The sequence below is a fragment of the Panthera pardus genome, unplaced genomic scaffold (assembly GCF_024362965.1).
Source record: "Panthera pardus isolate Hobbes unplaced genomic scaffold, ASM2436296v1 HiC_scaffold_21, whole genome shotgun sequence".
Classification (NCBI taxonomy): domain Eukaryota; kingdom Metazoa; phylum Chordata; class Mammalia; order Carnivora; family Felidae; genus Panthera; species Panthera pardus.
The window spans coordinates 4,266,441-4,282,831 of NW_026526777.1; the positions used below are offsets into that span (position 1 = coordinate 4,266,441).

General features: G+C 47.3%; 1 protein-coding gene across 1 annotated transcript; it reads right to left on the reverse strand.

The window, feature by feature from the left end:
* Positions 1–771: 771 nt before the first annotated feature.
* On the reverse strand, positions 772–1,698 carry LOC109257241 (olfactory receptor 16). Its single transcript, XM_019433209.1, has one exon. The coding sequence runs from the start codon at positions 1,696–1,698 to the stop codon at positions 772–774; it is 927 nt and encodes a 308-aa protein (XP_019288754.1).
* Between the last annotated feature and the right edge of the window lie 14,693 nt (positions 1,699–16,391).

Genomic DNA, 16,391 nt, shown 5'->3' on the forward strand with positions numbered 1-16,391 from the left:
AATGAATACTTTCGCAGGAGCTCACACGGCTGGATAACGAAAGAAGGGATTTTGCGAAAGCCGTTCATTTTTCTTTTTTTTTTTTAATTTTTTTTAATGTTTATTTATTTTTGAGAGGGAGAGACAGGGTGCAAGCTGGGGAGGGGCAGAGAGAGAGGGAGACACAGAACCTGAAGCAGGCTCCGGGCTTCACCCAACGCAGGCCTCGAACCCACGAACTGTGAGATCATGACCTGAGCCAAAGTCGGACGCTCAACCGACTGAGCCACCCGGGCGCCCCAAGCTGTTCATTTTTCAATCAGCAAGAATTAGGAAACCCTTTCTGAAATGACCGTCACAGGGCAAGTGATTTAACTCCTGAGGATAAAAGCCATCGCCGGGCTGTGTCTGCTGCTCGTTTTCCTAAGACCCTGTCCACATCTGTTCCAACCGCCTCTCTCCGCCTCTGCAGACGAGGTCAAGGATTTGACGGTCTAAGAGGAGCCAGGCAAAGTGGGGGCCAGAAGAGGTTTGAAAACCCAAATCCTGAGTCACAGAAACAAGTAGTTCTCATCCGGCTTGCCAGGATTCCCGTGTCGAAGGAACCAAATTCACTAGAGCATAACCCTGCTTTCTGCCTTGTCCCTAGAGCATCAAAAAGAAAAGCATTTCTCCTCTTTGGCGTTCTTCTCGGGAAGCACTGTACTTGATGAACTTGTGTACTGTGGCGTGTTTGTGAGCAGACACACATTACACTGGGCTAAAGGTCTCCTGACAAAATGATTCGATCTGTTAAGAAGTGTTTTTGCCCACAGCTCTGCGTAGAGCATCCCTGACCTCCCTGTTCCTCAGACTGTAAACAACAGGGCTCAACAAAGGCGTGATGATGGTATAAGTCACTGAGAGAAGGTCTTTTTCTATTGAGTTCTCTGACTTGGGCTTGAGGTAGATGACGGAGGCGCAGCCGTAGTGGACGATGACCACCGTGAGGCGGGAGGTACAGGTGGCAAAGGCCTTCTTCCGGCCCCGGACGGAGGGGATCTTGAGGCTGGTGGAGATGATGAGGACGTAGGTGATGAAGATCAAGCCCACGGGGACCAGAATCACAGAGGAACTGACACCATAATTGATCATCTCATTGATAGTGGAATCAGTGCAAGAAAGCTTCGTGACAGGGTAAATGTCACAGAAGAAATGGTCCACCACTGTGCCCCAGAAGGGCAAGTGGAACATGGCTGCTACGTGGAGAACTGCCATTACCATTCCAGTGCCAAAGGACCCACATACCAACCCGGCACACGTTCCTTTACTCACGACGACAGTGTACCTCAGAGGGTTGCAGATAGCCACATAGCGGTCATAGCCCATTGCCGTGAGCAACAAGCCACTATTTACGGCCAAGGTGACAAAAAAGAACATCGGAGTTGCACAGCCTTCCCAGGAGATAGGCTGGTTATGAAGAATGAGACTGAAGAGCATTCGTGGGACAATGACCAGTGTGTACACAGCCTCAGAACTCGCCAGCATGCTCAGGAAGAAGTACATGGGAGTGCGGAGATGGTGGTCAACACGGATGATGGCCACAATGACGATGTCACCAGCTAGAGTTAAAATGTAGATGGTTAGGAAAGCCACAAAGAGGGTTATCTGGTGCTTTCCAAAGATAGAGAATCCCAGGAAGATGAATTCTGTCACTTCTGTGATGTTCTTTCTCTGCATCTGCCAGACCCGTGTCTGAAAGCAATCAAGGAAGTCATCAAGGAGAAAATTCCCATTGGCAACTGGACTTCACAAGAAGGGGCAATGATAGCTGCCCTGAGGGAGTGAGCCCAATTCCTTCCTTTATGACCAGCAAGCTCAGGCTCAGGGCCCTTGAACATAAAGAGGAAGGACTACCAGAGCTACCTTGGGTCTCACCCACATGTCGGTCGTCACCGCGGAGCAAACCGTCTCCTGCGCATGGAGAAGACTTCTGAATAAACACCTCACACACCTCATTCTGACACAAGGGGAGGTGACCAGCAAGGAGAAGTCCTGCTCTGTGTCCCAGTCAGTAACGACCTCCACCGCTCAGAACAAACTCAACAGGGCGGAACACCAGCCAGGCGCGTGTCCAGGAAACCACAGAGTCGAGTGTTTCGGTGGGAATGTGACAGCAGGACGGAAGGGTTGAGAAAGAGGACCTTTGAGAGGTGGTCGCCGGATCTGGTGACAGGGTTACCATGGACTTTTACATGGTGCTTCAGTTGAGCTCTGAGTCTAGAAACCTCCTTTCAGAGAGCTAATGTGGTGCAAATAGGTCATGGGACTGCCGTGATCACTCCACTCTTCACTCAGTTGGCACTGAAGAAATCTCTTTTGCTGACTCCGGTCACCCTTTTAAGAGGTGAAATCAGGAAGAGAGGATGGTGTAAGACATTGCTTCTCCTGCAGTGCAACAGGAGAGGGTTAGAACGATTCAAGGCATGGACGAGGGGACGTACCCAGCAGAGTTGAGGAGGAGAGCACAAGTCTCCTAGTTGCTTCGGGCTAAACTGGCTTGCTCATTTTTAGAAATCTGGCAAAGGGCACCTGAGTGGCTCAGTCGGTTTAGCGTCCGACCTCGGCTCAGGTCATGATCTCGCGGTCCATGAGTTCGAGCCCCGCGTCAGGCTCTGTGTTGACAGCTCAGAGCCTGGAGCCTGTTTCAGATTCCGTGTCTCCCTCTTTCTCTGACCCTCCCCTGTTCATGCTCTCTCTCTGTCTCAAAAATAAATAAACGTTAAAAAAATTGTTTTAAATAAAAAAAATAAAAATCTGGCGCACACAGGATTTGATATAATGATGAGAAACCGTCCCCTAGTCCTCTTTAATCAACAAGAATCCACATCCTACGCAGAGAGCCCACAGCTGATGCAGTGGGTCTCTACAGTGACCGTTCTACTGTCCTCTGTCTCTTCATTTTCAGTTACCAAGACAGACTTCCTCCCCCACCACCCTGAAGGCCTCATAAGTTGGCTTCATCATGTTCACTTCCATCAAACTGTTCCCTCAAATGTCACCAGAGTCCCCACTGCTAAAACTGTCAGACTGCTTTTGCCTCTGTTTCCGTCCTTCTTATTCATTTGACACTTCTCGAAACTCTGCCTCCTAGAAACCTGGTCTGACCTTGGTTTCCATGACGCTCTGCTATATCTCCCTGTTCTCAGGGCTCGTGTCATCGTCTTCCCTGAATCTGCTCACTCCACCTACATTGTAATCGTAAATGCTGTTTTCTGCTTAATCCTTGGTCTTGCGTTTTCGCTCTCCACTCCCCACAATGTTCTTCCTCCACTTACTTATTATTTCTATGTTGATTGCTCCCAAATCTCTATTTCCATCAATCTTTTCTTCCAAGTCTACAACTTCCTCTGGACTTACCTACTTGTGGGCCTTGTGAATGTAATTTTGTAATTTCCAAGGCAAATAAAATATCTCCCCCTCTGATACACAGAAAAAAAGCTCTCCAGCTCTACTTTTCCAACTTCCTCTGCGACCCCACCATCATCCCAGCCGATCACGGTCGGCACGTCGGGTCCACATGTATTTGAAGATCACAATCGGTGAAATTTTCTCCTTACACAAGGTCACAAGTCTGTCCAGCTTCTGGATTCGCAACAATTCCATGTAAGGCTAGGCTACCCAAGTCCTCTATCCAGGATAATAAACAACATTCCCATTACAAAATTTACATGGAAATACAAAGAACCAAGAATGTCAAAACAATTTCAAATAGAACAAAATATTTGTGCTACTTCATCTGAAGTCTCCAGTAATCAAAGAGGCACAGAACTGGCATAAGAGTAGCCACAGGGGCCCCTGGGTGTCTCAGACAGTTAAGCATGCAACTTCAGCTCAGGTCATGATCTCATAGTTCATGGGGTTGAGCCCCGTGTCAGGCTCTGTGCTGACAGCTTGGAGCATGGACCCTGCTTCAGTTTCTGTGTCTTCCTCTCTCTCTACCCCTCTCCTGCTCGTACTCTGTCTCTCTCTCTCTCTCTCAAAAATAAACATTAAAAAAAGTGAAAAAAAAAAGAGTAGACCCAGCTCAATGGAACAAAACCAGAGTCTAAAAATGATCCACATATGTAGGGTCAATCGATTTTTGATAAAGTTCTGAGATACCTCAATGATAGTATTTTCAATAAATGTTGCTGGAACTAGAGATCCGTATGGGAAAAAAAAGTAAACCCCAAACCTTACCTCTTACCATACACAGAAAATAACTCAAAATGATGCAAAGACATACATATATAAAAGCTGAAACCAAAAAGTCTAGACAAAATGGTGATAAAATGTTCACAACCGTGGAATAAGCAAGAGTTCTTAGATACTAAACAAAAAGCATACACCATCAAAAAACAATCACAAACTGAATTTCGTCAAAACGAAATCTTTTATTCTTCAAAAAGATGCTTAGAAAAATGAGGAGGAGAGCCGCTGATTGGGAGAAGCTATTCACAATACATACGTCTAAACTTGTATTCGGAATATATAAAGAATTCTTAACTCAATACTAAGACGCTTCTTACATCGGAAAAAATATTTGGACATTTCACAAAAGATATACAAATGGCTCAGGAGCACATAAAAGATGTCCAATTAGGCATCAGACAAATGTCAAATAGAACCATGAGGTACACACCCACTCACATGGCGAAAATTAACAGTTGAACACCTAATTTGGGCAGGGAGGTGAAGGAAGGAAGGAAGGAAGGAAGGAAGGAAGGAAGGAAGGAAGGAAGGAAGATCGCACTGATCGTGGCAATGTAAAATGGTACAACCAATCTGTACAACCGTTTGGCAAGTTTTCAGAGAAGTAAACATATATACTGATCTCATTACTCCGTATCGTTCCTAAGTATTTACACAAGAGCAGTTACAACACGCATCCAGTGTCCACATCTCTGTACAGATACGTACACGGAATGTCCTTAGCAACTTCATTCCCGGAAGCCAGAAACTGGAAACTCGAATGTTTATGGTAAATCCATTATGGTATATCCATTTAATGAAATACTCAGCAATAAAAGGAATGAATTACAAACAAAAGACGCCTGAATCTTAACATACTGAATCACAGAAGTCAGACACAAAAGAGTACATACAGTAGAATTCTATTCATGTGAAACTCTAGAAAATGCTGATTTAATCTGTAGTGCAAGAAAACAGATCAGTGGTTGCCAGACCTGTTAGGGAATTGACTGCAAAAGAACACAAGGGAACTTTCTGGGACGAAAGAACTGTTGATTATGGTGGTAGTTACACAGGTGTATAAATTCATCAAAACTCAACAAAACGTATATTTAAGATTGGTGTCTTTTGTTACGTTATTTATATTGCATTGCATGGTATTCCATATTATTCCATCATACATTGTAATGTTTTATACCTCAAAGTTGACTTTTAAAAAGACTCTCAGCCACAAATTAGACTCTATCCCTGCAAATCTGTCACCCAGAATTCTTTAGGGGCTCATTAGAATGTGCGAAACACGGGAATTGTCCAGGGCTTGGGAGATCTGGAAACTGATCTGGAATCTCTCGACATCAAAACATGTAGTTTTGGGCAAATCACTTAAAATTATCCTTGGTATCAGCTCTGTGATAAGCAGCAGCCATCCAAGGATTTTTTTTTTTTTTAAATGAACAAAATGAAGAAAAACACTGAGACAATGAAAGACGAGAGAGACAGAAAGTGCATTTGCAGATTATCCTTTTGGGAAAATGAAAACACCGAAACAGCCTCACATAATGAAGAGTTAGTGCAGCCAATGTTTTCGTCATGAAGATTATATTCCAAATAAAAGAGGGAAAAAAGTTCAAAGTTGCAAAGAAAATGCATTTTTAAGGAAAGAAACTACTACAGAATTTCATACAACAAATCACGTCTGTTATTTAAATCCAAGTGAACCTGCTCCCTAGCAGGCGAAGAATTTTAGATCTGCCATTGAGGCCAACCTCCTGAAAATTGGTATTACATGTAAACTACTCTTGCAGAAAATAAACAAAACCCTGTGGTCTCGCCTCCAGAGAGCCCGAAACAAAAATTCTAAGATGCCAGCGACGGATGAAGTGACCGCTTTAAAGCTCTCTCGTTATTAGAACTATCTGAAGGCAGTGGAAGAAAAACACTTGATCGCAGGATGGGTGGAAGAGAATTTGCAAGGCTGGGATTTTAGGACAGGAGCTCAATTGGCAGATCTTTGTGGTTTCCCATCCTAGAACTCCAGATCCCAGCCCAAGATGGATGCAGAAGCAGGTGGGACTAGAGCCCGCCCCAGGAGAACATACGGGCACCCCCAACACCTCCCAAATCTACTCTAACAGCATCTATAGCAAAACCCATAAAACCCGGTGCCTGTTTCAAGAGTGTGCAATCTTACCACCATCTACATCTCTCCAGATCGGACTGTAGTTCAGAGAAAGGGCAGGTGACATGCACTCTGGTCCCCCTGGCTCGGATAGCTGTCTATAAGAGAAGACCTATAAACTCAGCCATCGTGAGAGGAATCTCCAAGGAAAAGCCTTGTGGACTTGTTGCTTTCCTCAATCTCTTCCTCCGAACTTCCTAAGTATCTCGAGGGAACCAGGAGAGTTGGACTCCAGACAGGTATTAAGGGATCTTATTAAAAATGGGACTCCCGGGGCGCCTGAGTGGCTCAGTCGGTCGAGCGTCCGACTTCGGCTCAGGTCATGATCTCATAGTCTGTGAGTTCAAGCCCCACATCGGGCTCCGTGCTGACAGTTCGGAGCCTGGAGCCTGTTTCGGATTCTGTGTCTTCCTCTCTCTCTGACCCTCCCCCGTTCATGCTCTGTCTCTGTCTCAAAAATAAATAAACGTTAATAAAAAAAAAAATGGGATTCCCGTATTTTTCCAAGTGGTTGGTGCTTTGTAATTCCAGAGCCATTTTCTCAAGTGGTTTCTTTCCCTTATCTTTGACTTTATTGAGGGGATGTCATGGGGGTGTGTGTGTGTGTGTGTGTGTGTGTGTGTGGTGTGCAGGAACTTTCGCCTTTAGAAGATGGGGGATTAGCCTGTGGAATATTTCTAAGACATTGGGCGCTTAAGTAAAATTCATTATTTCCCAACAACACTCATTTGTTAATAGGTTCCATTTCAGTAGGATAGCTTACCTTAGTAAATCATAGAGTGGGTATCATAGTTGGATTCCTTGTGGGAGACTTTCTGATGAGCCAGTCATGTTCCTGGTATCCAGAGTTCCTGATCTTTGCCCAGTGCCCACTCATCTTGAAGCCTGCAAGCCCCTCTCCCCCATCTCTCAAGAACCTTCTGAGACTACAGTAAATGTTTAATTTTCCCATTTGATCTATGGTTGTTTATCTCTTACCTGCATAGAAGTTATGAAATGGTATAGGTTCTAATGTACTTTTACATCATCCTTTATAAGACCATTCCAGCAGCCTAGGATGGTACATCTAATACACACACACACACGCACACACACACCACACCACACCACACCACACCACACCACACCACACCAGGATCAGGATCAAGCAGTCACATCAACTACAGTGCCTATTTCCATCCACTGCAGTTAAATGTCCTTAAACTTCCCAAGTATCTCAATGGAAGTCTCAGTAAGGAATTAAGTAGCTCCCAAAGCCTGCTCTACTAGATTCAAACTCAGCAACCTCTTGATCCGGTCTGGACCTAACTTTACGGTGACGTTGCTGTCTTGCCTACGCCCCGAGTTTGGAAGTCACTTGAAGCACACTCATAAATACTTTCACCCTCAGTTACCCCCAACGTCTCTGCCCCTCCCCTCCTCTGGGCTTCCCTTGGCCCTGACACAGGCAGTGCCTTCACTGACTCCTATTCCCCCGACATTCTTTGGACATTTTTAACAAGCTTTCAAGCCCACAAAAAAGTCACAAGTCTAATATAAGCAACTCCTGCGTAGTACCCTTCCCCAGATTCACCAATTGTTTATGTTTTGCCCCGTTTTCCTCATCATCATCCCTGTCAATTAGCTGAAAGTAAGTTGGAGACATCATGCCTCTTCATTCTTAAATACTTCAGTGAGCATTGCCTTACATAACAAAATTAGAGACACTGAATCAGGAACTACGGCGTCTCACCTAAACACGTACCAGCAAAAAGCGAAATTGGGACCCAGAGCTCAGTTTTCCACAATGCCAATGCTTCCTCTTCTTAGACTGGAGAATGCCCTATTCCTTCTCGGGTCTTCCCCATCCTCAAATGCTTTCCCCCAAGACCACAAGAAAGACTTACTGTATCAAAGAATAGCAGAATCAAACCCCTCCCTTGCCTTACCTCTCCCCTTACCGTTCCTTCCACCTGATCAAGAACACTACTTTCCACAAAAGGCTGGTCTCTGCAGAGTGACTGATCACCCGATATACAGGGTCATCTAGAAAATGTGTAAATAGTCCCTGCTTTCCACGACCCAAATCATCCATCATACTTTCCCATTGACTATGGCTCAATCATTGTCCCAGGCAAGACTGAGTACCACCTTCTCAAATTTTTAACACTTTCATCTCCGCAAATTTACAGAGAAGTTCCAAGTGCAGCACGAAGAACCAGAACTCATGAGGTTGTTGATACACAGCTCATCGCCTTCAAATACTCCAGTACTCCCCAGAAACAAGGACACTCGCCCACAAAACCATCATCCCAATAAGGAGATTAACACTGATTCACCATCATCTAATTCTCAGATCCCATTCAATGTTTTGCCAAGAGTTCCAGTCATGTTCTCAAAAACAACCCACTGCAGAGTCAAGCTTCGCAATTACCGGCATGGCTCGTTAGCCTCCTTTTTTCTAGAACAGTTCTTTGGTCCGTCTTCGTCTTTCATAACCTGGCCGCTCCCAAAGGTTACAGGCCAGTTATTTTGTTGAATATCCTGAAAGTTTAATGTCTTCTAGTGAGTAGACTCAGGTCACGTCTCTGGCAGGACAGGGTAATGCTATATTCCTTCACTGAATGCTATCGACCAGCACGGGATTCTGAATGATGTGGTATCTGAGGACGCTCGATCGGTATAAATCATGGTTCTCTACTTTAAAATCACTCTCTCTTTTAAATTAATATTTTACAAGGATGTGGTTTGAAACTATCAATATCCTATTCTTCAAACATATTTATTCATCTATATCATTTTAGATTCCTTGTTTACTCTTATTTAATGAGCTGTAATTACTTCCGTTATTTACACGGACCCTCAAATTACTCCCGACGTGGTCAGTGGGACCCTCTTCGATCTGGCTCTGGCGTCCGTTTGACATGTCTCCATTATCCTTGGGTCATTTCCTTCCTTTCTGGCACGAGATACCAGTTCAGGTTCCTCTTACGCTTTCCCTGCCTGAGACCCAGAATATTCCTCCAAGGAACTCCAATCAGCAGTTCCTCTTAGTGACAAACAGCATCTAGGAGGCAAGGCGGGATCTGCTTCCAGGCACTCTAACTGGAAACCTGTTGGACACACGCACCAAAGACCACAAATTCACCGCATTACCGTGAATTCTCATCGAAAGCCACGGGGTAATTCAGGGCTTCTCCACTTCTACATCGAACTCTCCTTTTTGACAGCAAGAAACCAGATGCCCATCATCCTTATTGTTCTATTATATCAGTTCCCTTGCAAGCAAGCAGCTCCCCTCCCCCACTGCCTCCTCCCCTGCAAGGTGGTCTCCTCGCCCTGCTCCACCTCCCAGACCCGGAACTGGCTCCCACTCCCTGCCCTACCCCCATCCCCCTTCGCTGCCCCCTGCATCGCTCTGGGCTGCCCCCCACTTCCCTAAGTATTCCCTCCCCTGAGTGTGTCTGCCTTGCTTGGTCCCATCTAGTGACATAATTCTAAATCTTCCAAGTAAGGGAAGAGGAGAAGAACCTTATTTCTTTGGGGGTGCTTTTCACAAACTACATGGCAATTTCATTCACAATAAGGAATTCTAAGTACCAGGCATTTGCTAGATTCTGTGGAAAGAATCTTTAATTCCATGGGAAGAAGCATGGCAAAGTGCTTGATCAAAGTGGGCATTTTCCTTCTTTTCCCGCGTCTCTTCGCTTTTTAAAAACCCTACACAAATTTGCATCCCTGCTTGTTTAACTCAACAAATATCCACCGAGTCACCAGTATACGTGAAGCAAAGTGGTGAGCGGTGGGCAGGATCCGGAGAAAGATAAGATAGAATCTTCGATAAGGTTCTGTGCCCGTGTTTAGAGGGATACACAAATATCTGTACCATGAGACGGAATCCTGCGATTCCATAAAACGTCACAATGCCACCGGTTGTCAAGTGCTCATTCTGTGCAAAGCACCACGCCAAGGACTAGGCCACTAAAACCCCCAGCAAGGTGCATGGTTGTATCGCCGTTTCACGCGCGAGTGACAAAGAGATTCACAGAGTCTGCATGCTTACATGCATGCTTACATGTCGTGTTCACATTTGGAAAACGACAGCCCAGGACCTGGACTCCACGTTTGTCCGATTCCGTAACCTTCGCCCTTCACAACTCCGTGGTGTCTAGAAGACGGGAGCGGCCTCTCCCATCAGGAGGTCAGGAGAGGCTTCACGAGGCACATGGCCTAAGAGATGAACTCAGCCAAGGGGCCTTCGAGAAGCAGGGCTGGGTCTGAAAGCTCCTTCGGTTTACAGAGCCCGGATCAGGACGCGAAGGAGGTTCGTGGAGGGAATAGGGCAACGGCAGTGGACCAGGAAAGCCTCGTGGCTGGCCCTGGATCCCAGGACAGCGAGTCTGCATTTCATCGAAGACACATACGGTAACTAAGCCCGTCGTCGCAACCCCAATACGTGACGTTCAGCTCCAGAGAGAGGGGCAGTCCCTGGACATCCACAGCCCTTCGGAAGAGCCACCCTCTCATCTGCCAAACCTCCTCACCGCCCGGCAGGGGAGAGGTGCGCGAGAACTGCACGCGGGGAGCACACCCCCCGAGTGAACGTTGAGGTGGCATCGCCACGGACGGACGGCGGGGCTCACCCCGAGCGGCTGGAGGTGGCAGGGAACATACCACCGTCGGCCACGTGCCGACATCCGAGGGCCCCGGAGGAGGCTCTGGGAGGTCAGGTCATAAGAAGAAAGGGGGAAGGAGGAGAGGCACCTGAGAGAGGTCAGGGCGCTTCCCCGGGAACCCAGAGGCGGCGTCTGCCACTTGCCTGCGTCTCCACAGCCAAGTGCGGGCATGTTTTGAATTGATGGGAAAGGGGAGGGTTTGTGGGGTCTTCATCGGAGAGCAAGTCCTACGAACAGAAGTCTACTTTGCACAGTGACGAAAGGGAGAGGCCTTGCACACACAGCCCGGGAGGCCGGAGCTCAGAAGGCATTGGCAGAGGCCCTCAGAGAGAACAGGGGGGAGCCCCCCACCTCCAAGGGATGATTGGGCCCCTCCCTGCCGGCAACCAGGTCATGGGGGTGACTCCCTGGCAGCCTCCGTACCTAATAAATAACCCCAGTGCTTTCTTTCCTGGCCAGGCCCCACCTGCCTTCCACCAGGGGCTCTGTCTGTTGGCCCTGGGGGCAGGCTGGAAACTACCGTGCAAATAAAACCCTGGGGAGTCTCAGAGAGCCTCAGGTCTAAGAGGTGAGCCTCGGCTGCAAGTGCAGGGAGAGGGGTACAAGCACGGTGCCTTCTGTACCCCACACTCTCACTCTGCTGCCAGCACGGCCCCAGGCCCAGAGCAGGGACCAGCCACTGCTTTGGGCGTGGGAGCCTTTGCTCAGACAGGTTGGAAGATGAGGGATGTATAGATGCAAGTGTGGCAGGGGACGCGGGGACGGGAGGGACAGGCCGCAGGGGGGAAAGACAAGAAATTGCGGAAAACAAGACTGAATTTCTCAGTTTTTTTTTTTCCTGTTCACATTTCAGGCGAAGGTTATTTTATCCCTTTCCTTCTCTAACAGACACGAGTGGGAACGTGTTTGTTTTCCTAAGGCAATAATGCTCGTTGATCTTGATCACAGCGTTGGAGAAGCTTCTACAGAACAGCCCCCACACCTCTGTGCTCCCCATGCCCAACGGGCCTCCTCTCCTGCAGCATCCAGAGCAAGGAGGGGATGAACAACGTTATCGGGATGGGGGGGCAGGTAACAAGGTTTTCTCCAAGGTCAGGGGGGATCCCCCGCCCAGCACACACCTGTGCAGGTTGGGATTCCTCCAAGAACATTGCTGAGCTCTGGGTCAACTACAGCCTTGGTGAGAAAGCGGCTGAGGCCGGGTCACTCGGGGGGAACTCACCCCAAGACTGTCCTGGGGAAACAGCAGGATCCCCACGGAGGCAGGTGTGAGGAGAGACAGCCCTTTGTGAGAGACACTGGGATCTGTACGTGCGGGACTTTGCCTGGTTCCTCAAATAAGATGGGGTTCGTGTACTGGGGGGTCCACACCGAGGCCAACACTGGCCGAACTAGGGGCTGACCCAGCCCCAGAAGTGGAGCCAAAGGTCTGCTCCCGCAGGACAAAGTCACTGGGAAGCAAAGTCACGGAAGTCACAGCCGGAAGGAGCAGCTCTGAAGTCAGTTACCCTTCGTGCCCGCGGGCTAGTGCTGTTTCCTTTGAATTTCCTTTCCTATCGGTCGAGCTGCTTACTTAATGTGTAACAGAAGTACAATGCCTCCTAGAATTCGCTCAGTATTTTTCGTGGCCCCAGTATCTCTTATTCAGGGGTCATGTTGAGTTTTTCTATTGTTCAAAAAAAATAGGGAACAACCAGGATGTAATAAAACTTTGTTGTAGGGGGAAAAAGTAGAAGTCGATCAGTAGAAGCTTTTCTATGTCCCACTTGATGGAATTTATTCTTCTTTTACTCAACGACTTCTATGGAATTTCACTGAAGTCCTGCTAAGTTGGATTTCCAGGTCACAAGTAATAGAAACAGAAAGGTAGAACAGGTCTGGGGTTGCTCCTACTCCATATGAGCACAGCCCCAGATCTGCTCTAATAAAACGCAAGCCTGCGGGGCGCCTGGGTGGTTCAGTCTGACCCCTGGTTTCAGCTCAGGTCACGATCTCACGGCTTGGGAGTTCGAGCCCTGCGTAGGGCTCCGCGCTGACAGTGCACAGCCTGCTCGGGTTTCTCTCTCTCCTTCTCTCTCTGTCCCGAGCCTGCATGATCTCTTCCTCAAAATAAATAAACTTAAAAAAAAAAAAACTACAAACCTGACAAGTAGGGGAGCCGGGCTGTCTGGGGCACAAAGTCCAAGGAAAATATTCTTCACGTCCAGTAGCCCCTGGAACACTGTCGGACAGCTGTTGATCAGAACAGTGCTCCCGTGTCATCAAAAACATAGCACACACGCCGAATCCTCATGTTACCTTTGCTTCAAGTCCGTATAAGATTGCCAGGCACTGATGATAAAAGCCAGACATCTCAGCATGGAATACAGGATCCTGCAGCATCTGACTGCTTGTCTGAAGGCTGGGCATATAGGGTGTTCACCCGCTGACTAGTACGCAGTAAATATGTATTATGCTAAGTTATTAGTCTATTATTGTTGCTGCTGTTTTTCTGTACAGCAGCCGGCACACTGTCATGCTGTTAGTTGGTGCTTAGTGGGAGTGGATTTCAACTTGCAACTCCTCTCCCAAGAGAAAAGAGCAAACGATGCTGGAATGGGTGGGGGTGGGGGGGTGGAGTCCCAGCTAAGAACAGCACAGGCATGTTGGTCCCAGTTTCCAGAGAATGGAGTCGGTAAAGGAAGAATTCTGGATGCATCCAGGGTTTGAACAAGAAACCTGCTGAAACCATGCCAAGGAGGCCACTTAGAAGTACAGGTGAAAAGCATAGCACGATGTAATGAAAACAGAAGACTCCAGAAACTAGATCAGGTGACATAGAGAGCGGCCACTGGAGCCCACAAAGATTTCCCAGGGGCTCAGAAAGAGCTGCTGCCTGGTTTTCTTCTGGGCCAGGTCCCACGAGCCTCCCCAGCGAGTGGGAAGAGAGTGGGTAGATGGACCAAGACAGCCAGGCAGGTGGTTTGTTGATAGCAAAGGGAGGCCAAACACGTCCCTTATCTCCTGACTTAACCACATACTTTCCATGCACGCTACAGCTCCATAATTTTATATTTTGAATACGAAGAAGAAAAACAGGTACGACCCTACCTACTCTATTTAAACAAACGTAATTGGTTTAGTCTATTTAAACAGACGTAATTTTGCAAACCTTAATGCATTTTAGTTTCTCCTCTAAAGCGTCTCCCCTGTGCAGCCTCCCTCCCACTAAGCCACGTGATAGAGGATTCCAGGGCAAGCGTGCTCTAGGAAGAGGAGTTTAGTGGGAAGATAAAACGTTTCCTCTAAGAAGACTATCGTAGATAATACGATGCTCACCTAGATCTTGCACTCCTGTTGGAAGAGCAGACTTCTGAGTCCTCTTGCCAGAAGTCAGGACCCTGTTACTAGTTCAGTGACCATGAGAAGGGTCTCGTGTCACCTCCTTGCAGACATATTCAAGAGGACATGTGAGATCTCCAGAAATTCTCTCCCACTCCCATGGGAAAGTCTAGCAGATCCATTCTGGTGCAGCTACAAGGTGGCACCATCAGCCTGGATCCCTAAGTGATGACAATGAGCCCCCCGTCTCCCAGTTTGTACTGAATATGTACTACATTATGTAGAACCTCAGAGACTCCTGGTACGATGATAAAGACCAACCGAAGACAAAGAAGAACACGTTCGATGTGTACCCTGGTCATTCACTCCGAGCTGCCTACCTCATCGCTGGAATTGTCCCGGCAAAGTGAATCTGGTGGCTCGATCTGGTTAGGAAGATGGACCTAGAAATTTAGCTTAGCTTGTGATCTTTGTTTCCAAATGAGAAAGACAAGACACAGAAGTTCCCCCCTGTCAAGGAGAAAGCAGACCCTGACAGTCATTAAAGCAGAAAATAGACCTAATTCAGAATTATTGGAATAGGGGAAAGAGAGCTCAGTCCAGAAGCGGGCTCAATTCTGAACACGGCATGAATGAGGGAGATTGACAGCCAAAGGGCAGGGTAGCAGTGAGGGGGTGGAAAATTACCGAGCAGAAACACCAGAAGTAGAAGGGATTCTGGTGCAACCGACCTGAAGGGAATCTTGCTGAAGGCAGGCCAGGGTGATCGCATACATACCAAGGGTAGAGGAGGAGGATTCCGGTCAGACATTAAGGCTAAGGGAGCCTCTCTGAACTGACTTGACAAGATTCCTTCCAGAATTGGGTGGATTGCAGGCTCTACAAGGACTGACCCTGAAGCCCAAAGCCAAAGCCTAGTGGAGAAGAGGGCTTAGAGAAGCCTGACTCAAGTCTGCTCAAGGAGACTGTCAGTCCCTCCTGTTATTCGAGAAGACCAGAGACTCTTCCTGTGAACAACGTAAGGCCATTCTTGTTCAGTTGCCTTTTGCTCATTGGGGGCCAGCTGAACGCTCTGCGGGGACTTGGTAGAAAATATCTGCTAAGGGGCGCTTGGGTGGCTCAGTCGGTTAAGCGTCCGACTTCGGCTCAGGTCACGATCTCACTGTCCGTGGGTTCGAGCCCCACGTCGGGCTCTGTGCTGACAGCTCAGAGCCTGGAGCCTGTTTCGGATTCTGTGTCTCCCTCTCTCTCTGACCCTCCCCTGTTCATGCTCTGTCTCTCTCTGTCTCAAAAATAAATAAATGTTAAAAAAAAATTTTTTTTTAAAAAGAAAATATCTGAATGATACATCCAGCATCAGCTTGTAGACCCTTCCTTAGCCCCAGTAAGCATCCCCCAGGGGTCAGGTTCTGGCTCTCAGTGGATCCAGGTCAGGAGAGTGGAAGAAAACATGGCAACGTTGGTTTGGAGAGTTGGAGGCAGATAGTGGAGAAAACTCGAAGAACTGAGAATTTGGTGAGGGCTGGAAAAATGTGGAAACTGGCTCCAGTCCATTTCACAGATAAAGCCCCAAAGACAATGAACAGGGCTAGAACCTAATAATCCATGCAAGTAGATTACAGTTTTCTATTAAAACAGAAAATTTCTCTATATTACCTCCCTTTTTGATTTCCTGCTTATAAGAGAAGTCTGGGTTCATTAGGTTTGGTCTCTTATTTACATAAATGCAGCAACTGACACTGACCTCATATAAGGTTGTGCGAGTTGCTTTGCTAGAACATTCCATAAGGACTCTCAGACTTTCAAAAGCCTCAGGTCTAGGTACCTGAGCCAACAACTCACCACCTGAATTTCAGGTGGTGAATTCAGGTACTGAATTCAGGTGGTGAATTCAGGTACCGAATTTCAGTACCTATAGATACGGATAAATTCCTCTCTTCAAGATCCTCAAAATATCCTAAGCTTGTTGAGCTTAACAGGAAGTGACCTTCCTTACTCAGGTGGTGAGGCTGGAAACCCTATAAGCCAGATACCAAGCTGATCTT

Excerpts from the sequence above, each read along its gene's own strand:
- LOC109257241 (XM_019433209.1), bottom strand. The coding sequence starts at position 1,698 with ATGCAGAGAAAGAACATCACAGAAGTGACAGAATTCATCTTCCTGGGA.